This window comes from Ursus arctos, unplaced genomic scaffold (assembly GCF_023065955.2).
Source record: "Ursus arctos isolate Adak ecotype North America unplaced genomic scaffold, UrsArc2.0 scaffold_37, whole genome shotgun sequence".
NCBI lineage: Eukaryota > Metazoa > Chordata > Mammalia > Carnivora > Ursidae > Ursus > Ursus arctos.
Genome location: NW_026623053.1, coordinates 14,680,276 through 14,705,192, shown reverse-complemented (window position 1 = coordinate 14,705,192; position 24,917 = coordinate 14,680,276). Strand labels below are relative to the sequence as shown.

General features: G+C 42.8%; 1 protein-coding gene across 1 annotated transcript in view; it reads right to left on the bottom strand.

Moving 5' to 3' along the window:
- The window catches only part of NPAS3 (neuronal PAS domain protein 3), an 816,434-nt gene that overhangs the window by 43,396 nt on the left and 748,121 nt on the right, over positions 1–24,917 (bottom strand). The window contains exon 8 of the mRNA XM_057306389.1: positions 19,294–19,412. Within this exon, the coding sequence (XP_057162372.1) occupies positions 19,294–19,412 (119 nt within the window). The remainder of the gene's footprint in view (positions 1–19,293; positions 19,413–24,917) is intronic.

The window sequence follows — 24,917 nt, the reverse complement described above, 5'->3', positions numbered from 1 at the left end:
GGCACAGAATGTCTTTTCTTTCTCAGAATACCACACAGGGCGCGGACTCTGGGAGGTACTCAACTGAAGACTGACCGCTTAAACACTCTCCATTCATCCTGCTGCCTGAGAGCTTACAAAGTCCTGAACTTTCTTCCTTTTGATTCTTAAAACAGCCTCTAAGGTAGATTGGGCACAGAGTAGTCTATCCATTTTATAACTAAGGAACTGGAGGCCAAGGGAGATGACGTGTGTGTTTGGCATTGTACAGTCAAACGTAGTTGTGGTGTTCCCCCAAGGTAGTGTTCTTTTTTCACAGACCGCACTCCATCTCCGCCACTCTTATTTCCTGTTTCGATCCACCTGAGCAGTCTAAAACCCTTCTCCCTTCTGCTTCAAAGAGGTTTCCATATGAAATTGCCTTTAGAACACAGGTAATGATCAGCTTCTCCCTGGGGGTGAGTTCCTGCCTGAACACAGCGGATACTTCAAGATGCAACCTTGTTGGAACTATAGAGAATGTCCATTGAGTTTGGCTTATCATGGCCCTGAAGAAAACACACCATTTCTACCTTAAGGAACTTAAAATCTCTATGTTACTAATTACTGAGTCTGGTAACTGATTCCTTTATTTCAATGCGAACAGGGTTATATAAGGTTTCAATCAATAAACAGTATAATAACAAATTCACATTTGGCTAATATGAACCCTAGACTTAACATTAACAAAAGTGAGCCACAGTGGCAAGGCGCCCTAAGAGGTTCCTCATGCCCATCGCCATGCATTCATGGCCACTCCATAAGCCTTTCCTCTGAGCAACCCACAGACTTCACTGTGGGGATGGAGCCATGGTGGTAACTTCTAGCAACCTTCCTCCTCTTATTTTATGAACATACTTTCTGCCCTTTGCCCTCTTCAGAAATAAAATAGGTAATCTGAAGGCTTGTTAAAAATGATTCCCTCCACAAAAACATATATACCAAGAACAGAAATCAAATGGGGAAAAGATCAATGCCTAGTGATAAACATAAGCTAAGCCAGTATCTTCTGAAATGTTAAAGTCCCAGATTTTACAGTTGTAATCCAATAAAGATAATCTTGGGTGTTAACAGACTTAGACCTTAGAGAACATTTTCATTCATATTCTCTTACATTAACCTCATAATAACTATGATATTTCGGAAGAGGCACTTTTACTTCCTTTCAACAGACTCAGGGAGGCCAAATGAGTTCCCTAAGGTCAGATGGCAAAAAACCAAATGGCGAAATTGGGGCTAAACCTCCATCTGTTGATTCTAAGGCCAGGACTCTGTACATTCTACCACGTTACCAAAAGTGTCATTAATGTGATTTTTTTATATTAGTCATTATATATACAAAAACCACTTATATCTGTATCGATAATGACTTCCAGCTTTTAATAGTTTACAGATAATTTTTAACAATTTCTCTTTGGTAGCTCTGTTGGGCTACAACAGTTAATACCACATAGTTGATAGCTGGAGAGAGTTTAGATTCCAATGATGTGTGGGAATCAGCTTCTGTACAAATGTTGTGTTCTTTAATTAATGCTTAATTCTTATACAACTCAACACATTGACCCTGTGGCAGTCTTAATTGGTCATAAATATGCCTAATGAATTGTCTAGTTATTTTGGAAAGACATATAACCATGCTTCTCTCTACAGTCCCATTTTTACATCTCCTCTCTGACCTGTAGAAGACAGTCCACACAGCTCTGGAAGTTCACTGGTGTTTCAGTCTTCTTAATGTTTCTGATTTTCTAAATGGTATGTTCAAATTCCAACATGACCACAGGAAATAACAGACTGAACCAAATTAGAAGTCGCACAGGTGTTGTGGCATACTGTAGAATCATCAGGCACAGCTCGGAGGCAAGTCCTTCCCTTCGAATGGAGCTAAAACAATTCACAATTTTCTAAAACTCATGATTATCCCTAATCATTTCTAAAAAAAAGGATTCAAAACAGGATATTGCATCTCTTCCTTATGAAACCATTTGTTGTCGTCTTTACTCTGTGCCCAGATAGGCCAGGAAGATGCTAGGAGGGGTGACCGATGGTGAGTTCCAGTAATGTTAATGGTAACAAGTGATGCATACAGGAAGAAGCTTTTGTCAGGTTTCTCTGGAGCTGGAAATGTCCGTTCTGGACCTCCTACCCGACTTGTGCTGTCCAGTACCCACTCCCACAATAGCTCTGGGCTCCCCCATTTGGCTAACTCTGGGTGCCCATATCTAAAGACTTGCCCTGTTGTATCAGTGGTTTCTGACAGAAGATGTCTTGTGGCCGTTAATAATTACCCCAAACAAATAGCCCCGTGAGAAATGTACATAAGAGGTCCCAGATGGTCCATTCTGTCAGCTCTACCTCAGAATATTCAAATACCACATCTATGAACTTCTTAGCTCTACGGTTCTATGATTCTCAAGAGGGAAAGGGAAAAGAATATCTCAGAAAAATCTGTGGTATTTGTTCTTGGGATGAATGAATAGCGAGAATGCTTTGGCATTCTTGGAGATGAATTATGTGTTCATGCCTCTGTAGTTTTGAAAATTCACTGGGATGGGGACACAAATCCCAGGACTGGAACAAAATATTGCCTGCCTACATTCCATTGAAGCTATGTCCCTGGTGCCCATAATGCTATCACCACGGATCCAACATTCTGGCCTGACCCTGCTCCTAAGCGTTCCGTGATAATGAGGTCAGAGAGGAGAAGGGAGCTGGGTAAGAATGAACTGAGGATTTCCTTGGCCTGCCTAATTGGTGAAATGTGTCTTTCACATCATCCTTTTGCGTGTTCCTCTCCTCCTTCCCTCCCAAAGTCTCTCTACTTTACTCTGCTCTAGCTCGGCTGACATCCATGGTCCCAAATCGTACTCTGTTCCATCTCCCATTTCTCTAGTGTTCAGGATGAAAGAATATCAGAACTCCCTTCCCCGCTGTAGTGTTAGATGGTACTACTTTACTGCAATGCGGATTACTGTGGCCTTGGCTTCATTCATTGACACCTTTCTTTAGTCACCACCACGGGGGGGGGGGGGGGGGTTGGGGGAAGCGGGCATGGGGCCGGGGGGGGATGGGGGGTGGCAGTCATGGGGCACCCCAAGTGGTGTTTCTTCTGTTCATCTCATTGCTTACCTTAGTTTTGTACTAGTCTCAGTGACCAACTGCAGGATAACCGAGTTTCCTCTTTACGAAAGTCTGAACTGACTTAATCCCCTGGGAACTTCTTCTGGGTTAAGGGTCCATCCAGTCCGAGGTACTGGGAGCTGAGGGAGGCCAGCCTTCAGGGATGGCTAACTTTTCCCTAAGAAAAGAGCTCCATATTTTGTTGCTCTTGTAGGATGGACAGATGCTTAAGCTTTAGATGGAAAAAAAGTGAAAAAGAGGAGAAGGAACAAGTTTGGGAAGTAGACGTTCAGGGAAAGATAAACTGCTTCCTTTCCCTAAGAATTGTTCTCCTCTGTCTGCCTGTCGTAACTCCTGGAGTCAGGTCAAGGAACCTGTAGATTTTTCTGGATATATATTTTCCTGCTTTGTAGGGTATTGGCTGCATGATCTGATAAAAGCTGTGCCTAAATGAACCCTACGATTTGTATTTCCACAGCCACATGTGTATTGGCTACTTCTCTTCCTCCTCCTTTCCTCCCCCCTTTGGCTCTAGAAGGTTCATTACTTACAGTTACTGCAGAATCAATCTGAACTGGCCAAAATCAGTGATGGAATTTATAGCAGAGTAAATGCCCTGCCACACAAATGCAGTTACACATGAAAGGCTTGGGAATGTTCTTTTGAGCAATCCTTCTACATTGCAGAGTGTCCTATTTTTTATCAATTTAACAGAATCATCTTAAGCATATTTTGAGAAGTATAATCCTGACAGCTACAGAGCAGATGTTCCCTGAGGCAGGTATTGTTGCAGAAAAACAATATTATTGATAAAAATCTTAGCATATTGGAACTTGGAAGGGAAACTAAATACATCTTTTTCATTCTTCCCACCAATCCTTCATAGCTCCATTTTCTTAACCTCACATTACGTTCCACTTTCTCTTTGAATTTTTATTTTTATAAAAGCGCCTTAACACTTTTCAAAGCACTCTAATGAACTGTTCTCTATGAAGAACCAGCCATACCCAAGTTGGCTTTGAGAGGCAGACAGAATTTGAAGTACACTCGAAAGATAATGCACAGATTGGGGTATCAATGATTTTCCTTTTTAAAAGTCTGCAAGTTATAAGATAACATTGGTATCTGGCCCATTTTTCTTGCTAAGTGCCCATATTATGGGTGAATCCTGTTTTACAGCATTCTGATACACAGAGAGTTGAACTTGAGCATGAAATGCTGAAAAAAAAAATCAGAAAGACAGATGGCAGGCCGTCCTCCCCAAAACTCAATTTCATATTATGCATGTGATTGCTAATAGGCAAGCACTAAAAAACAATTTTCCTTGACGGAGAAGAGCTGATAAATTGTCAACATAAAGTTAGTCTGTGGTTGCTCCAGCGATCGAAAGCTCGTCTGTGAGTTTGGTCCCATCAAAGTCGGCTTCTTACAACCGTATCAAAATTTATGAATGCATGTGTCTATAAAGTGACTGAAAACAACCCATAATGCATGTTTGTTTATTGTGCATGAGCTCTGTGTTGCTTTAGTCCATGCAAAGCAACCGAACATACACTCAAGCCCGTTTTTGTCCGGTTCTCTTTTCTAGCCTCTGCATTTGGTAATGAAAAAGTCAAGAGCCAACGGGGGATGTGATTTCCCCTTCTATCCTGAGAGCTGACTTAAACAAAAAGACCTGCTCTTAACTGGCTCTTGCATGGTTTGGGAGTGTACTCCACGGGGCTACCCTAGCTTTGTGGTGATACAAGCAGAGGCATTTGAGAGCAATCAAGAGCATTGATTACTTGGAGGAAAAAAAAAAAGATGTTTGAGAAAGAAAACTAAATAAAATCTAGCAGATAAAAAGCAAGTCCGTTAATGACCTGCAACCCAAAACAGCAAAGTTTCGTATTATCTTTGATAGAAAGATAAAGCCTCTGCAGGCACTGCAAAAATAGAGAAATGCCTTTTATTTCTTTAAAGTTTGTTTTTAAAGAAAATAATTGAGCATTCAATCCAGGAATACAAATTTTATTTTCTTAGGCGAAGGAGAGAGAAAGGGTGAAAATTTGCTCCTATTGCAAACCTGGTAGCTACATACTCTGTGTGACTTCTAAAATATCACTGAAAATATTGACCATTTGCATGGTTATAACATTCAGATTTTTCTGTCCTCAGTTACTGCTCGTCTGAGGACAGTTGTTTAATTGTAGACGAACTGCAACTGGTCTGGCACGCACAGGCTTTGCTGGAACAGAGGGATCAGGTGTTCAGATAACGCCGTTTATAGAGGTTACTACAATTAGTAGAAATGCTGAATGGCCAACCAGAATTAGAAGTAAGTGAGTTGAAGTAGGAGTAATTTTTTTTTTTAATGAGAAAAAAATTCATCATTCTTAAAGCCAGGGGTTTTACGAAATGTTATTTTTAAGGGAAACCGAAGGCTGCCTGAAATGTAGGCTTTGCTTATACTGTGCCAAATACCCAGACATTTCCAAGAATTCAGAGACCTAATAGTGTAGAGACCAAGTACTCGGGTGACTGAGGTCTGGGTGATGCTTCCTATTTCTGATTCATTTTGCAATCTAAGATTTCATTGCATAAAGATTTCAGTTTTTTTCCTTGAGTTACTGGTTCTAGGAAAATCATATTCCTCCTTTCAGAATGTCTATTTATACCAGCATCTAAGATTCGGGGGGAAAAAAAAAATCCCTGCTCTTATATAGGGCGGAAAGGAGGAAGGAAAAATAAATTGAGAAAATTCCAAGAGGAATGATCCAATGACTTACTTCAATCCCACGTACTTATTCTCTTACTCTAATAGGTTGAGAACCACCTTCTTGGTCTCCTTGGTAGAAAATAGGGGTTCTTTTCTTACAATGAATGCAAGAAGTTTTGTTAGAATGAAACAATCTTAATCTTCATCCTGTTACCCTGAACGCTGATTAGCCCGTTCATGATGCACTGAGTGTAGCCTCGTCCCGCTCCTGTCTACACTGGCCGAGTGAGATTCGAGGCCGTCACTCTCTGATTCCCTTAAGGACCAGATTTCTTTCTGTTCAATGCACTTGATGCCTTCATCTCTTTGCTAAGACTGTTCCCTCTGCATTGAGTTCTGTTCTCTAATGTCTCTGTAGGGCACGTCTACCCTTTAAAAGCTGGTAAAATGATGCTGTCTTGGAGAAGCTCTCCTGTTCCACCAGACGGAATTATTTACTTCACTCCATTGCCCTTGGAACACATCTCTACCATAGCACACATTTCTTTGTGTGTCTGCCTCAGTTTAGACTCTGTCCTGTGGACCAAGGCCTCTATTTTATCCATCTTTGTCTCCCCAGTACCCAGCACAGTGTGTCTTTGCACAACAGGCACACAATCAGTATTGATCGCAGGATTGAGTGAAATCAGTTCCTAAATACTTCGAACAAAAGGTGAGGCTAAAGAATGAAAGCTAGAGATCATTTTTGGTTACAATGGACTTTGCTTTTGATTTCCCGGTGTATTATGATCGGATAAAGCTTATTTTTGAAGAAGTTTCCATGATGTGGATATAAAGCTTTGGGGGAAAACCACATTCTGGAGCTCTAGTTGGAACAATTAAAATTAGTTATTTCATATCAGTCTGGAAGGAACTGAAGTAGATAAGCTCTAGGGTCAGCATATGCCTTGTTCAGCTTTCTTTAAAGGCATGGGGAGTAATAAAGCTTTCCATTTTATCTTCAGTGAAATAATACTGCTGAAATATCACCTCATTTTTGATGTCAGTGATGATTTCTTCTTACCTCCATGATGTCAAAAGGGAATTATTGTTATTAGAATGACAGAGTACTAATGATGCTGTAAAAAAAGAGGAATAGCCAGAGTCACTATAACCCGAACACCCGACTTACCCCTTCTTGTCTGAGCCTCGCTGTTGGGTACTGTGAGCACAGTTACCCCATGATCCTGCAGCTGCGTAAAAATTATTCTAAGCAGGAAGTAAATCAAGAGCAGGTGCCTATGAATTTCCACTCAGAGAGCACCATCCTTTTAACGTTTTCAGGACTGGATGGCATGATTAGGAGGTAGGATTTATGCATGCAGGAGGGAAAAGCTGCTTTGGAGGGCCCCAATGTCTCATGAGCTGTTGTGGTACACTTCCACTGATGCCTGCCCAAGGGGAGACCTGTGTGGAAAGGAGACCCGGACGAGGGGCCTCTCAAGCCTTAGGCTTCTGTCAGCCCTCTCTGAGAGAGGGGCAGTGTGGTCTAGTGGTCCTGGGGCTATACTCCCCTTTCCACCTACTGACATGACTGTCAGTCCATGTCGACTTCTGGGTTTTCCTCCATTGTGGCTGACCTAAGGGCTCTCTGCTTGAGAACACGGAGGTATGGGCACAGCCACTTTTGTGTCTTATAGATCAAATCCACTTCCTCTGCTGCCCCAAGGTGCTTGGCATCTGGCTACTTGGGTCCTCAGTCAATTGTATCATTCTCCAGATCTTTCCAGTGGAAAGAAAGGCGGCGGGGGGGGGGGGGGAAGATACTGTTTCATAGAGAAGATAGTTTATAACAAAACGTCAGTTCAAAAATAAGAATGCTTTCCACTTCCATGATACCTTCCTTCGAGGGCTTTGACAATTATAATATTGTTAATTCCATTCAGCTTTAAAGAACATTGACCTAGGACTCAACTGTTTGCAGGGCTATTTCAGGTAGGTTAAAAGTTGCAGTTCCCTGCACCTGGAAACCTACAACCATTTCAGACCACACTGACAGAATGTTCATCAATAAGCCAACTGCAAAAAAAAAAAAAAAAAAAAAAAATTAAAGGGGAAGACAGATGAATTTAATAAGAACATAAAATGTGTGCTATTTGGCATAAAAAGAGGGGTGAACACATACTGCGTTAGGGTGAGTAAGGAAAAACAACCTGTCACTGCTCATGGAATAAGGCAAGAGAGTTCCTCTCAAAGCACCAGTTTATTCTTGTGCTCATCTTGGGATCTCGCTGGATTGCTCAGTGTTGTCTATTTATAGTCTCTACGTAGGACAAAGTACAAAAGTTCCTCTAAGAATTACAGAAACTTCCCCAGACCTCTTCTCCCTTGTGACAAGGATTTGGTTAAATGTTTCCCAGAATTATTTCAGGTTCTCAAACCAGCACTGCCTATGAGGCAATAGAGCAGCTCTTGGTAACTCTGGGTGGCCTTTGCGAGAACTTCCTGGCACCTTTAACCTCTCTCTTCCCAGGAGTGAAGTTGCTCCAGATTAGGCAGACTTCTCTATTCCATTCCACCCCGAGAGTCCCAAGGAGCTTTCACCCTAATGCAGAGAATAGAGCTAAAGGGGGCGCAATCTCAACCAGCACATGACTGAAGAACACTGGAGGCAAATCCGATTGTTTCCTTTGTTTCCAGCAAGGACACAGGAGCCCAGAACAATCAGTCTGTTTGTCCAATGTTGCATAGCAAGCAAACAGCAATGTGCTGGCGTGGGAAGAAATTTTCTGACTCCCCTCACCAAGTGTGCCCCTAGTAAGCCACTCTGTTTTCATGACTTCTACAAGGAGTCATGAGTTTGAAGGACATTTGACAAGGGGCTGTTGAGGACTGTTAAATATATTCAGAACCACCAACTAATAATCAAGTGACTCTTGATTGTGCTTCCAGAGTTCTAGCCACTAGAATTGGGTACAAGTGGGGTACAAGTTAAATACATGTTGATTTTTCAAAAACTGAATATGATAGCAAGAAAAAGATGTCATAGCATATGTCAACCATGAGTACAGCCTTTTTTAAAAGGAAAAGGAAGAAACCTTCAGCTTGTCTTCCTGGCAATAGGGCTTGGAAACTCAAAAAGTGATATGATTCCAGTGGCTGCACATTCTCACCTCTAAATCCCCTTTAAAGGAACTAGCACACTGGCCCAAGGAAGGACTATATTCTAGCCTTCATACAAATGATGACCAATATTTATAAGTTCATTCCTCTTTAAACAAATGTTTATTGAATTTCTATTATGTCACCGAAACTCTTGTGGGAGCTTAAGTTTACACCATGATGGGGAGACAAATTATATACAGATAAATTTATGACCTAGTGTCAGGTTGTGTTAAGTGCTACGCAGAACAATAAGGATAAAGCAGATGATAGGTACAGAAGGGGCGCTCGAGCTATGTTCGATGAGGTGGTGAGGCAAGCAACCCCGGGGCAGAAATCTGAATGAAAGCAGGCGTGACCCAGGGGAATATCTGAGGACAATCTATACTCCAGGGAGAATAAAAATAAGGTACAAAAGCCCTGTTGAAATGGAGGTATAAATACTGCTATCAGTCCAGCAACAGCTTATATGGATTGGTTCTGTAAACCATTACCAGCGATGAGCTGAAAGTGATGCTTCCAATATGGTAACTTCGAGATATCCATTGCCCACTGGTAGTTCAGAACACACGCCCACACCCACATCCACAGAAGCAGAGGGTTGAGAAATGCTAATACAGACGATTCGTTTGTTTTAAGTAAGAGCCTTATAACTCACAGTACTTTGCAAGGGGACATTCCTTTAGTCTGATGGTGGAGGGCATTCATAGAACGATAGGAAAGATGTGACTAGTTCCTGTCCCCCAGGAAGTTATGACATGAGAAGACAGAAACTCCAGAATCCTGGCTCTTTTCTCTTATTTGGAATGAGTCAACACAATTCCTTCTAGAATGTTGTATAGTAGTTCTGAGATGCGGGTTGGGTTCAAGCCACAGTGGTAGTTTGCCTTCCCCAAAGGGCTCAGTTTATGTGTATGTAGATACTTCAACCAAACCACAGAGTCTTATGGACTACAGGAGCCTAGAAGCTCCATTTCCCCCAGAGATCAACAACATCAAATTGGCCCTGCCCCTACTCCACTTCTTGCATTAAGGGGCTATATTAGTCTTGCCATGAGGCTAAATCAACTCCAAGGAAAACCATGAGGTATGTGCTTCTTTTGTTAAAGGGACAGATGACGTATTTCAGTCATATTTTGTCTCTTAAAATCAAGTCAATATTCAGGACACTTAAGCAAGGAGAAATTTCCCAGAAATAAATGCATTTTCTATATTCAGAAGAAATCATTTATTATTCCAGAGCTCATGTAACTTCCAGAAGATAATCTGAAATATTGATGACTTACGATTTTCGACAGTTACAGGCGCACGTGCAGGGGTGTAGAAGTTAAGATTTTGGACTGTCTCGATCGACTCACAGTACATGTTCCATAAACGTTAAACCTCACCTATGGGCATGGACTGCATGCTTCCTGTGGGTCCGGCATTATGGTAGTAGTTTGTAGCATCTCACTTTATTGTACAGGACCCTCACGAAGGAGGTTCTACGGAGACTTTACAAGAGAGGAAACAGACGCTTAAAAAAGTTAAACAATTTCCTTAAAGAATCAGAAATGAGAGGACTAAGTCCAAACCCCCGACTGTCTGGCATCACAGCCTCTGTGCTCCCTCACCGTCCGGTAGGGCAGTTTTCAAGCAATGATCGTCAAACAGTAAGGATCTGGAAGCCCTTGAAATCTAGACAGAGTGAAGCAACTGCTGGTACTTCGGACCACCGGAGGAAGAGGTGACTTTAGGGAAACAGCAACTGAGGGCCCTGACTGCTGCTGTTAGGATGTTTCTCACATGAGTGCTGGGTCCAAAAAGCGATCAACTGTGTTTGCACTGACTTCCTAGTTCTTCAGACTGTATTTTTTTTCCTTTTAAAACTTTTCTTTTTTTTTTTTTTTTAATTTATTCATTTGACAGAGAGAGAGAGACAGCCAGCGAGAGAGGGAACACAAGCAGGGGGAGTGGGAGAGGAAGAAGCAGGCTCATAGTAGAGGAGCCTGATGTGGGGCTCGATCCCATAACGCCGGGATCACGCCCTGAGCTGAAGGCAGACGCCTAACGACTGTGCCACCCAGGCGCCCCTCCTTTTAAAACTTTTCTGTTGGCCGAAGTCTCATAATAGTAAGATTATATTTAAAAAAAAAGATCAGATTGAGAATATATTTATAGGGCCAGTGATGAGAATTCGGAAGAGCATTAGATACAGAAAGTTGTTCATTTTTGCATCAAAGATTTCATTTTGAAAGTGGTCATCCCTTTCATTATTCGTAGCTACCAAAGCCTCAGAAAGCCAGCCTGAAAAGATCTCGCATTAGTCAAAGATGGGATGCTCGTACTTCTGCCTTCCTTCTAAAATCCGTATGATGAAAAATGAAGTACCTGTAAGTTAGCAACATACTTGGGCTGCGGTTACCAATATACTTAGAAGTTACAGACGCTGTGCAGAATGGCTGGTGATTATGCCTCTAGTTGGCAAAAGAGCTAGCTGATGAGTCCCGGCAGAAATGACACATACCAAGCTAGAACCACCGTCATGCCTTGGTAATGGGAAATAAATTCTTTAAGATCAGAAACAATGTCAGTTGTATTTAAAATGACACTGGAGACCACATTGTAATGGACAATTGTGCAGAGGTGAGCAGGGAGTAAAAAGAGATAATAGGATTTTAAAAATTTGATTTTATTGGTTCTCTCCTCTATTTGCATTTTTCATCAGGATAACCTCCGCCTGTAAGTTCTACCCTGGAAATTTTTTTCTCCTTCAATTTATTCTGGGTGTCTGGGTTGATTGAAAGGCAGTAAATGCGCAGTCTTAGAAAGCCTGAATGGGTTGACAGAATTTTTGGTCTTTCTGAAAATTCATCTATTGATTTGACAAGACAGTTACATTTTGTGCAGTTTGGAATACTGTAGTCATCATTTCAAGACAACACAAAGCCGAAGCAAAGGCGTCAGGAGAAGTACTGATATGTCTGGACATCTGGGACATCTCTGAATCTCAGATTGGGGGAAACGTCCAGATGGCACCTAGTCTGTCCACAACTGACTAGGAGGAGGAGAGACTCCTAATTGATAAGTTTACTGTATGCTCTTAGAAATCTCCAGAGAAGGACCACTACCACATTGCCCCCCCCCCCCCCATATTATTGCTAGGCATACGTCTAAGCTACCCTCCTTCTGGTACAACTAAAATTCACTGCATACAGTTACCCTCTTGGGCAAAGCGACCTCCTTATAATAACACTTTATTTTTAGCAATCTTTGAGAAAGCATGGAGTTGTATTGGAAGGCAGGCTATCAGCAATATTATTCTAATTTTTCAGAAAGTTAGAGCCTCAAAATGCTAATATCCAGAAAAATATGCTTTAAAGAGGACTTACTAGAAAAAAATAGTAAATTGCCAAATGCCAGTATAAAGTCATGATGAATGGTGATGTTAAAAACGGCTCAATTTTTTGTTTTCTGAAAGGAATCCTCAACGTTCAAGGGAACATTGGGGATGTGGTACATCGGGACTTCAGTAAGGCACTGGCAAAGATGAACGACATCCTGGCAGGCAAGACAAAGGAATCTGAGACAGATCACAGAACGGTCATTGGGTTCATAGGCATTCCAATGGTCCCATCTAAAAGACACCGATGTTAAGGAGCAGGGTCTCTAGTGGTGTGTTACGTGGCTCGGTACTGTCAGCATTTTCATTGCTATCACAGGAAAAAGAGAACATGCAATTTAATTCACCTAATGTATTGAGTGGCAACTACACTCAGTGTTCTGTGCTGAGGGAAGACAGAATAAGATCACCTGCTATCCAACGAGGTATGTTGGAGAGAAGGCGGCACTTGAAATCAGAAGATCTGGATATTTCTCTGCCTTGTTATTTACCACCTACGTTACCTTAGACAAGTTAATTCATATTTCTGTGCCTCAGTTTAACCTATCTTCAAGTTGGGAAAATAGGGATAATTACCTAAAAGAATTACTGTGAGTCTCATATGAAATTATATGATAGTACTTCATACAAAGGAGAGAAGACGTTTCGTTGAGCATGTGACATCTCACTTGAGCTGTAGGAAACTTCTTCAGGTTATATATTATTATAACTTCATTTTACAGGTGAGAAAACTAAGGCACAGAGAGCTCTAATAAAATCTAATGCTATTCCAGCACCGACGAGCGGGGAATAGGTGCACCAAGGGAGATGAAAAAAGCAGCGGTATTTGAGTGGTGCCGTATTGGTTGTGTAAGAATTTTCCAGGGGCAGGTGTGGCAGAAAGGCATTTTAGGAAAAGGAAACAGCATGGTCAAAAGCGTAGCAGTGTGAATGTGCAGATATATTTCAAGAAAGATGATTGGACAGATTTTGCTAGGGCGTCAGTAATAAAAGCTCCAGGAAAGAATGATGGAGACAGTGGCAGAAAAGGTAAGCTAGGACCAAATTCTTGATTATGTTGACACCAGGAACTACAGGAACTAGTGATGACGTAGGAGCAGATCCAAAGTAAAGATCACTGAGGCTTTGGGAAGACATTCCAGGGCGCAGGGCGCAGGGCGCAGAATGGAATGGAGAAGCAGAATTTTCTGGGAGGTAATTTTGGGAGTTTCCCATAATAGCTCCAGAAAAAGGCTTTACGCTAGAGTATCGCAGATAGAGGTAGGTGGATTGAGCCAGTTTTGGCAGCACATCGAACAGGCAGGTGATCAAGAGCGAGAGGTTAATATCTTAGTTATCGTAAACTTTATCAGCAAAGCAAACCAAGAGCTAAAATTCCAGATGATTGAACTTGTGAGTAATAATTCCCTTCTAGTCTGCTATCATCTGGAGAGTAGTCAGTATACATGTTCAATTAAGACTACATTGCATATGAAAAGCCTTCAGCTTTACAATTTACCTGGCTGTGATTTTGACATGGAAATCCTAGCGATGCAACTTGTACACCTAAGTGAACAGGAGGAAAAGGAGGCCCATTTACCACTGAAAACAACTCTTCACTACAGATGTCATTCTTTCATATCAGGTATCATTTTTATAAAAAATGTTTTCTGAGAAATACTTTTTCAGATTATCTCCATCTGCATAAGGGGATCAAAATGTAAATCTCGGTTTTGTACTTTTGCAGTCTAGGAAACGATGTTTTCAGCAACAGGACTTCAGTATGTATTACCGCAAAATGAATAAATGGGAAGTGGAAACGAGGAGGAAGGAAGAGGCTATTGTAATTTTGGTGAAATACATTCTGGAAGGTGTACTCATCTGGTTTTTTAATAAGTACACCAAAGATGTCCTCGTATTAAATAAGGTTTTGTAACCTGAGATCACCGGATTCACCTCAGGGATTCAAGAACTTCCTGATGCAAAATGAATTTACCTTGGGAGAGGCTCACTGATTTAATCAAATCATTAACAGGATTTATGACACCCCAAATAAAGCAAATTACTAGTCAAATCAGGGGAGTGCCTTTTTCCACACAGCACATACAACCAGGAATTGGAAAAAAACGAGCAGGTTCTAATTTAAAAGGCATCTCTGTGTTTAGAGAAGGTGAAGGGGAATTTGGTTTAGCTAATTAGCACCCTCTCGTTTTTTGCCTTCGTTACTTCCTGTCTAGACACAGGTATTCTTAGCGCTGAGGTATGGCGGCAGTCCTAATAAGCTAGTGAACCTCAAATTATTTTCTCTATTACTTATGCTTTCTGACTCTTTATATCATAAGGAGCCTGGGCTGGTCACAGAAATCATTTAGTCGGACACTTAGCTACAGGCAAATCCATACCCAAATCATCCCAGATGGGGGGCTGTTTTGTTTGTTTGTTTGTTGGGAAGAATCTGGAGTGCCCCCTTGCTCCCTCAGTAATCTGTTCCCATATGTCCCAGCAGGACCCCTTGGCATGGGAGGGTTTTCACTTCGGCGGTGAGTTGAGAGACCTTCTCAGCATTCTATAAACATGACAGAGATGTTCTCTCTTTGTCTCTGTTTCCCAGCCAGGGTGCTTCGCTCTGCCATCAGAGTTAGGACACCATCATGTGTGTGGATAAAAACTCCAGAAATGACAGTGGCGCTGGTGGGCATTTAAGAGTAGATTAGAAAACTGACAGTCCCAGGCTAACAGAAACTATCCTCCAAAGACAGGAGCTAAGGAGGCGACCCAATTAGTCTTTACTTCTCTAATTTCCCTGATTACATATCTCCTTTTACCCCCTGTGCTATACCTAGTAAGTTCCCCCAGACATAGACCTACTCAAGAAGGCAGAATATTGATGCAATGCAATTTAAAGGAGAGCTGTGTTACGCTAATATATGTGGCCAACAATGGGACCCAAACAAGAAGGAGCCCCTGAGGCACAGAAAGTGGCTGGTCCAGATAACGTGCTACCGTGGATTTCAAAGCAAATGAGGACAGAGACAACTGAATGTCAGCTCACGGCTGGGAAACTTCCTTGGCAGGAGGGCAACTTCCCCCAGGCCCCGGCCGTGGAAGCAACAGCAACCTGCATCACACTCTCTACTTGAATTTGCGGCTTCAGAGTGGCACTTCTTTGGCTAGAGTTTTCGGTCGTGGGAACCTGGGTGGGTGTTAAAAATCCCTGGAAAGGAAGGTAAATCTCTGCAAATCTCCATAAAGGAGTGTTGTGGGACATGCTGAGCCACAGGGAAGGTCTTAACCAGGCCAGAGGTTTTTCTTTTAAAAAACTGAGATGAACTTTCCATCCGTTGAGGTCCAGCTCGTGGGGAATTCTTCTTTGGACTCTATCTGTGAAGCAGTGAGGTAGGGGGTAGAGAGCGCAGACTCCGGGGCCTAACTGCCTGGTCAGTCCTGGCTCCTCAGTAGCTACTTAACAGCTGTGCGAACACGCGCAAAGTACGGAGCCCATTAAAGCTCAGTTTCACCACCCGCAAAATGGGCATAACGATGGTATGTAAAACTTGAAGAATGCCCGGTACAGAGGAAGTTTTTAAACATTGTACGGGTTAGATCACATAAGTATGAAGTGTTGGGCAGAGTACGTGTCAGAGTCAATGTTCGGCAGGTGTTACTTTGGTGGCCATTATTACTGTCAGTGATAAGAGCAACACTAACGAGTGGCAGATAAGTCGATGGACAGAGTCAGAAAAGCGTATGTGCCAAGGTCACAGGAAGAGTGGAGAGAAGTATCATGGCCTGCGCTGGGCATAGCTTAACATCCTGGAGCTTTACGGGAAAAGAAAGAAGCAAACAATGGTGATAAATTAGGAGGAATATTGGGAGTGTGGTGAAATTATCATCGCTGTTTCTTTTTATTTGTGCTTATTGTGTGGTGGTGGGGTGATTACCGGTTTTATTTGAATGTTTTATAAGCTGTTAGATTTATTTACTGAGAATGCACAGATAAGTAGGGATGTTATTCAGCTCTGTCTTCGTCATGGGCTCCCATCGGCTCTTCCACTGACTTGCTGACGAGCTTAGTTAACGAGGCAAGGGCATGGTGGAGGAGGAGGGCTAGCGCTGGATCTGCGGGAGGACTCATCGTGTTGGGGGAAGAGTGGATGAATCAACTCTCGCAGTCCTGGGGAGGGAGGTGAGCTACCGGATGGAGACTTTCCTGATGTCTTGAGAAAGACGTACCGCCAGGGTACGTCAGAGGAGTACGATCACCTCAACATTCTAGGATTTGCTGGAAGCTGCAATAACTCCTCTTTTTCAATCCTGGATGTTCACCATTGTACTTTTTCATATTCTGTTTCTCGAGGTGCCTTCCTACAAGGTGTCTTTAGTCCTAAGCCCAAGGAGCTCTGCAAACATGTTCTTCCATGTTTCTGTGGTGGTCTGTTCTCATTTATCACTCACGGGTGACATGTCACCTCCTCGGGGAGACCTTCTGTGACTCTCCTATCTGAAGTGGCCCCCACCAGCCACCCTCACAGGACCTTGCTTTACTCTCAGCATAATAGCGTCGCCTAGTGGTTCAGCGCACAGGCTGTGGGGCCAGACGCCCAGAGTTCAAACCCTTAGCTGTGTCCCGTCAATGTGTGAAGTTGGGTATGCTAATTAACCCCTAGCCTTAGTTTCTTCACCTGTAAAATGGAAACAAGGAGGATTTGTTTCTTCTGGGACTGCTGTGAGGGCTAACGCACGCACGCCGCACCACCCCCAGCGCACTATAATGTGTCTACTACGGTAGTCCCTGTTGTTTGGACTTTTTCACTGTCTGAAATCACCTTATTTATTGTTATTGACTGTCTCCCGCTGTTAGAATCTAAGTACCACAAAAGCAGGGACTTTTTATTGTTTCATGTTGGGTTATAGGATCTAGAAGAGGCTGCAGAGAAACTCAAGAGAAATTCATCGAATGGATAATCTATTAATATTTAAGAAATGAGGGGTGCCCGTGGCTCAGCCGGTTAAGCGTCTGCCTTTGGCTTGGGTCATGATCTCAGGGACCTGGGGTTGAGCCCCGTGTCGGGCTCCTTGCTCAGCAGGGAGCCTGCTTCTCCCTCTCCCACTGCCGCTCACCCCACTCATTCTCTCTCTCTCTCTCTCTCTCTCTCTCTCTGTCTCTGTCTCTCAAATAAATAAATAAAATCTTTAAAGAAAAAAGAAAAGTAACGAGCTTGTACAATTTCAGGCCACGCAGGAAAAACAGCTGTCCCGAGATGACCAAACAGCAACACAGCAAGAACGCGAGCTACAGGGTCCCTTGCCTAGACTGAAACAGAAACTATTTCTCTACTTGCACAGCCTACTTTTTTTGTAGATTCAAAATTGTCCAGGGCTTTTGATCTCTCTCACTGGTCACGTGAAAGCAGTAATTTTTTGTTCAAAAAATTAATGACACTGAAGTATACTAAATATTGCTTTGTCAAACTATACTTCGCCTCTCCCACCCTTCCTCCCTCCTGGGACATGCCCCCCACAAACCAGTAAGAAACCACTAAAAGTGAGGAGCGCATGCCGACAGAACACAGGTGAGAGGAAGCCCTAGGGCTCCTAAAAGCCGGACCGCCAACACTGCGTCTTGCTGCCGTGACAATGACACTGACCGCTCTACCTGCAGCTTGCTTACAGAATCCCAAACTTGCTCATGCTACACACTTCGGAACTCATAAATGTCTTGGGTTCAGTTAAGGCAGGAAAAATCAGAACAGTTAAGGATAGAGTCGGGATTTTTCCCTCCACCATATCCCTTTGTAATGGGCCTCTGTAGGAGAACGCTCCTGCCGGTGGAGCTGCCTGGTGCCTCTCCTTTGCTTCGAACCCCGTTAAGGGTTAAGGATGCTCCACGTGTGCCCTTCAGACGGTAGGACAGCTCAGCTAAAGGTCGTGCATGGAAGGGCCTGCTTCCCTGCCCCCTTCCTTTTTCTCTCTGAAGAATTCATGTCAAAGAAACTACCCGAACTGACTTTTAGGCGGCCCCTGGTTTCTGATGACTTATATATGGTTTTTAAGCCCCATGATAATGACTCTTAACCATCCCTGACAATGCTACGGTAACCCTAAAGAACTGAGCTATCAGAAGCTCTCAACTCGAAAACTGCAAAACGTCACGCCGGCCACATGTCTCATACATTCGGTTGCTGTGTGTCCTCCCGCATAGAGTAAATATTGTTTGAGAGACTGGTTAGTGTGTTGTAAAATTGATAAGATTCAGGTTTCCAAAGGCATTTCATAAATTTCATAGCTCTTAATTTATGTTGCTATAGTAACCAAAATGTTGGAATTTCCCGAGATTAGGAGGCTTTTGTATCCTTCCCCTTAAAATGATAATAATGTAGATTATGACGCCAGACGTGGTCTTTGCTGTTGTGGGACATGTGCTCTGTATGTTGAGTATTCTGTGGATGCTGAGGTATGACTGAATGTGCAGTAATTGTAATTTCAACTAAGATTCCTGACGCCCAACCTGATTTTATTTGCGTATATGAGCCTTGGTGGCCAAGAGGTTCGTAAAACGGACAGTCTTTCTAAAGAGAAAGGGGGAATTTGAAGGAAGAAGCAGAATTCTTACAAGTAGCCATTCTAGAACGCTCATCTTAAGGACTGATATGAATTTGGTTCACCTTCCCCATCAAAGGGAATTTCTAGCAAGTGCTGAAGACCTTGGTGCATTATTAACAAGTGTTTTAAGAAAAGACACTCTATTGAGGGATTTAGTGCCTCAGCAACATCTGAAGTGAGAATGAGACGTGTAATGAAGCCTGTACCTTGAGACAGGACAATAACTAAGAAACCGACGGGCTGCTCGAGGTCACAGGCGTTAATTATATGGACCCAAAGTAGCCGGGAAACTCGATGCAAATGACCTAGGATTGACCTGAGACCGAAATATGTCCCCTCCCAGAGCCCAGCTCACCTTATATCCGGATGATTTGATGTGCACGCCGCGTTTGGTCAGCGTAGATTTCATTCGGATGAAAAAGGAACGCTCAAGGGTGTTGTCAGTGGTTAGCAGACTGGGGCTGGTTGACTCCACTGAAGAATACAAAAATATACACACACATGATTTAGATGTCTACACAGCCCCTCACAGCTACTGCTCAGGTGCAATCCTTGAGTTCACTAAAAATAAATGACTGATGGGTGCTAAGAGCGTGGTAATCAATTTTCCTCACTTAGAAAATGTTTACTTTGCAGAAAATGAAAAAGAAAAATTAATGAATCCAAAGTGATTCCATTCCAGCTTCTAGCAGGAGCTTTTCAGGCCTTCTAACTTCCAGCAGCTCCGCAAGTAGGGTCTACAGTAAGTAAGTAATAGCAGCACACCCGCATCTTGGCAGGTGCACACGGATGGAATGGTCATGAGAAAGGAGGACACCATAGATTTAAGGAATTAACCAAGAATGAGGCTGAGAGGCTGCTGATGAGAGCACGGATCACTTGCTCTTTGTCCTCCCTGCAAATCTGTTCTTGTAATATTTGCCCACTGGCCAGTTCTAAGGACCATGTAACTGTATGCTAGCCGGGGCCCTTGTGCTCCTGAGTTGGTCTCCTTCGTTGTGGGGAATAAGAAAGCATAAAGTCTTCTCAACTGACCCATGATAGAGGGCTGAGAATGGAAGGTACAGACAGAAAGGAATAAAAACCACCAACAGTATCAACCGTCCATTGCTGTCTCTAATGGCGTCTTGCCCTCCGCCCCCATCTGAACCGGATATTAACAAATAATCATCTCCTCTCTTAAGTAAGACTGTTACTCTTCCCCTTCATACACTTTTAGACTAAGTGGAACACTTCTTTACTCCTGAAACTTAAAATGATAGTTTGCAGTCTTGTTGATCTAAAAACACCTTTCTGCAACCAGGCCACAAGGCAACATCAATCTGTCTGCTAAGGGATTTTATCAATTTGAGCGTTGTCCTGAAAAGAAATTAATTTTGGTATTTTTAAGCCTAATAAAAACTGTCTAATTTTACTCTTCTAGAATAGTAATTTAAAGTTTTAAAAATTTTTCTGAGTCTAAAATTGAAAAAAAAAAAATGTCCAACAACGAATGGGATTTGTTTTGAGAAGGCTTACGCTAACACTGATTTTCTCCAGGGTGGGGGTAAAGAAATATGTGTCACAAAGGGACTTGTAAGAATTAAGCATATGTGAAAATAGTTATGAAAACACAAAGAAAAATAGGAAAAACAAGCTTTTGAACTTTAAATTCAGAAACACATTCCATCTCTTTCTAAGGGAAAGAAATACCTATTTTTTTTACATGAAACTCGATGCTCAGATGAAAGAATAGGAGCTCCTATAATAGAGAAACCTTACTGTTTGTGGTCTGTGGCTTTTCTTGTATCACTCCTGTCTAAATAGGACTGTATTTTCCTATGTTGGTGGCACTTCGGTTCTGGGGAGAGGGAGCCACTGCAAGTGTCCCTTTCTTATGTGTCTCTCTTACGATTTTCTTTTCTTTTCTTTCTTTCTTTCTTTCTTTCTTTCTTTCTTTTTTTTTTGTTTTAGAGAGCATGGATCTGATGTCATTTTAAATGTACAGCTTTTTATCACTCGAGGGAAAAGCAGAGCCATGTTATATTTAGTACTTTCATTTCTTCTGATTAAATATGAATTACTATGAAATTTTTCTCATCATCTAACACGCCATAATACGCCAACAGCTTTTTAATACACTATATAAGCACAAACTTCTGCTCTAAGAGTTTAATTTGCCCCTCTAATCCAATCACATCAACCTTATTTCTCTTATCAGAGATTCCCATTTTGAATTAAATGAGCTCATTAGTTTTAATCAAAAGCAGAGAGATCAAAACTTAAACGTAAATGCTTTAGATCAGAACTGTCAGTCAGCCGTGCAGTTCTATTTTACTAAAACACAAGATCAGAGACCCTTAGAACCAATTTTTTCTCGTAAGGGATGCCGAGAGCTTGAAGATGCTATATCCTTTTTTTCCCCCTCCCCTTCCCAAGGACAGATTATACATTTAAGGTTAGACTTCATTTATAGCAGTTTTTCATCCTGGTGGAAATGGAAAAGTATGCCAATCTACTGTTGTCCCTTTCACATTTATTGGCACTGGTCCTCAGAGACTTGAACTAACGGGAAGCCATCAGAATCCACACCACAAACTCGGCCTTAAAAATTCAGCTCTGTTCAGCAAGATCGTGTTTGCAATCGCTGAGGAAAAATGAAACTTCCCGCAAAAGTGAGATGTATTTTAGGGCCCAGGTGCTGGGTACCGTGACCCCAGGAGGGAGGAACCGCCTCACTCCATCCTTAGAAACCGTCGTTTGCAGGACGGAGAACGGCGGAGTACAGCGCTTGGTGGGCACGGTCGAGACGCAGCACGGATGCGCCCCGGCCGAGGCGCTGCACGCAGCACCCCTGCCTTACAGCCGTGACGGCCTAAACATACGGGGGCGGCGGCAATTACACGCAGGACATCCAGTGTGGGAGGAACGCTAAGGTCAGGTTTGCTCCGTGGAAGCTGAGGTTTAAGCTCGAAGCTGGTCTCGGAGCTCTATTTCCGACCATGCGGGAATGGGGAGTTGGGGAGAAAGAGAGGGGGCCCCTTAGGAAAGAGTTTGCTCTCCGATAAAGATTCCCCTTTCCATTCCATATGACTGTCTCCTTCTGAGGACAGGGTGGGAATGACGCGCCAGGCTGTCCCTTCCGCAGGGACGCATAACCCGCGTGCAGCACGCGCGCCACGGCCGAGCTTCCGTCCAGCGCGAGCAAGTGCACGCTGGTTGCCCAGCTCCGACCGCGGGCGCCAGGTGCGGGCCGCCGCTTTCGGGTGCCTCGGGGAGAAGCGCGGTTTTGATGAAGGTTCGGGAGAGAGCGTGGCCTTGGGATGCGCAACATGCCTGTGGCGTTGAATAGAGAGAGTGTGTGTACACACGTGTGCGGATATGGTTGTGCGTGTACGGGGTGTGTGTGTGTGTGAAGAGGACAGTGTGGCGAGAGAGGTGTCCTTAAGACTGGTGCCCTATAAAGACGGTGGGACCCAGTCCACACCAAAGCAGCATTTTCGAGTGCTTTCTAGAGATCAGATGCTTTCCTGTCAGCTTTTTGAGGCAGGCCCTGACTGCTGCGTGCTCTGATAAGAAATTTGGGATTCAGAGATGCTCCATCCCCTGCCGGAGACAGAGGAGAAATTTATGGGTAAAACCGGATTAAGTGGTCAAAGCCCAGATAGGGCCAGTTTTGACCCATGAATTATAAACAAGGAGCTGGAAAACAAAACACAAACGAGACCCACACAACTCAACGCTAGATAAAGAAATATACTCTTTTGCTGAATCTCAAGGGCCTCAACTTTTTAATAAATCTAAATTATCTCAGCTCTTGAAATGTCAGTTTTTGCATATTTTGTAAAATTTACAGAACAATTTATAGCAAAGTTGTAATAATTTTTATGCTGGCAAATGCCACCATAATGTGAAACCATATCTGCGTTATTTCACATTTGTTTATGAATCCCTGACTAGCGTTGTAGTTGCTGCTTCCTTATTACTATGGAGGGGCAGGGGGTGCAGGGGGAGCTCAAGGAGGAGGCAGAAGCTCAGAACCGTCTGGTTCTGCTGGCTAATGCTAGGGCCAAGTCCACCTGAACACTTCCTGTATTCTTTCCAGGGTCTCTGTAAATAGATGAGGCCCCAGCATAAACAGCATCTTTCTTTTTCATACCCTACAAATGTTTTCAGTGCAACCTAGGGTCAGAACCCTCCGACCGCCACCAACTCCTGATATAGGAGGGAAGGAAAAGAAAAATTAAGTTTTGAGAAAACTTGGTTGCTCCTCAATTGTGAACGAAGTTTTTTTCCTTTTGAAGGAGAAGTGGATTGGGGCATGTTGCTAACATATGAAGTTAAATATATTCTTTTCCTATTTCATTGCCTAAATGAACCTTTCCTTTTTCAGAGGTTCTGTGCACACAGGACAAACCAAAGTGCAAATAACCAAAATTACTTTCAGAAGACAAGGGAAGAGATGTTTGTTCGTTTTGCAATTACCTCGATAAAGCCAAATTGTTCCATTGTCCTATTCTGTTTGCTTTGTTAGATACTGATGTATTTTAGGACTTTAGAATGAGTATGTGTCAAGTATGTGACAAGTTGTTTCTTTTCTTACAAAAGTTTTCCTGCTCTTCTTCAGCCACTCGGAAGTTATCCATAGTCATATGGCTGTCCGTGGTCAAGGAAATGTGAGCCAAAGTCCTGTGTCGCTTCCAGGGGGAACTTTTGAAAAGAGCCAGTGTCTTACTAGAAAGCGGTCCTTTCTCTTTCTTTCTGCCATGGTGACTATCGACATTTCAGATGGTGCCTGCTCCGTCAGCCTGCGTCTTGGAACGGACATAGTGTGGGACAGAACCCACAGCTGACCCTCAGAGAAGTAAATTTTTGTTATAATTTCAGAATCATTTTTTACTGCAGCATAACTTAGCCCATACTGACTGGATACAAATACTAGATCTTTATTACATAGAAAGAGTCTGTGTTGTCCAAGTCTTCCACGTAGTCAGTGGCAGAGCGCACAGACATGACATATGTTTGTCTGACTCCAAAGGTCACGATGTTGCCAAATGCTGTTCTTATAGTTATTTCTATCCTCATTTTATGTCTTATGCTAGGTACTCCAGGTCAACAAGGTTGGCACAGGTCTAATTTGCATCCCCTTTACCACCTACCATGGTTCCTTGTTCTCAGAGCAAAAATTACACATACATGCACATAATACATATATGCATTTACATACGTCTAATATATTCAATAACTAATATTCATTAAATATTGACTTTAAGAAGATCTTCCCAACCTGGTTTTCCAATAGTAGGACAAACATGGTAAATAAATCTTATCTCACAGATAGTATCCCAGCAGATTTTATGTTTACCCAGGATGACAAATGTGGTCATTTAAAAACGCCATAAATCATTTGATACTCCTCCTTCCAAAAGGCAGGGCCTACCTTCTCTCCCCTTGAGGGTGGGCTAGACTTGGTGACTTGCTTCTAATAGACAGCACATGGTGGGATTGGTAGGCTATGACTCCGTCATGACAGGCAGAATTACTTCTATTTTGCTCTCTCCTGGGTCACTCACTCTGATGGAAGCCAGCTGCCATGTTGTGAGGACACTTGTGCAACCTGGTGGAGAGGCTAGTGTCGCAAGGAACATAACTTTCCTAGTGAGTCACAGTCACATGAGTAAGCTTAGAAGTGGACCCTCCTGCCCCAGCCAAGTCTTCAGATGACTGTGCTCTGACTGAGATTTCCATTGTAACCTCAGGAAGGATTCTGAGCTAGAACTCACATTAACTGCTACTGGATTCCTGACCTGTAGAAAATAGGTGAGATAACTTCAAGCAAAACACTTGGCATAATCTGTTATACAATGATAGATAACTACTATAACATCCACATCGACCTTCTTTCTGGAAAAATCGTAGCCTTGTTTCGGTATGTGACCACAACATGGGTCAAACTAATAGTGAGAAGGAATGCACAGCCCACAGTTCTGGTACCTGGTG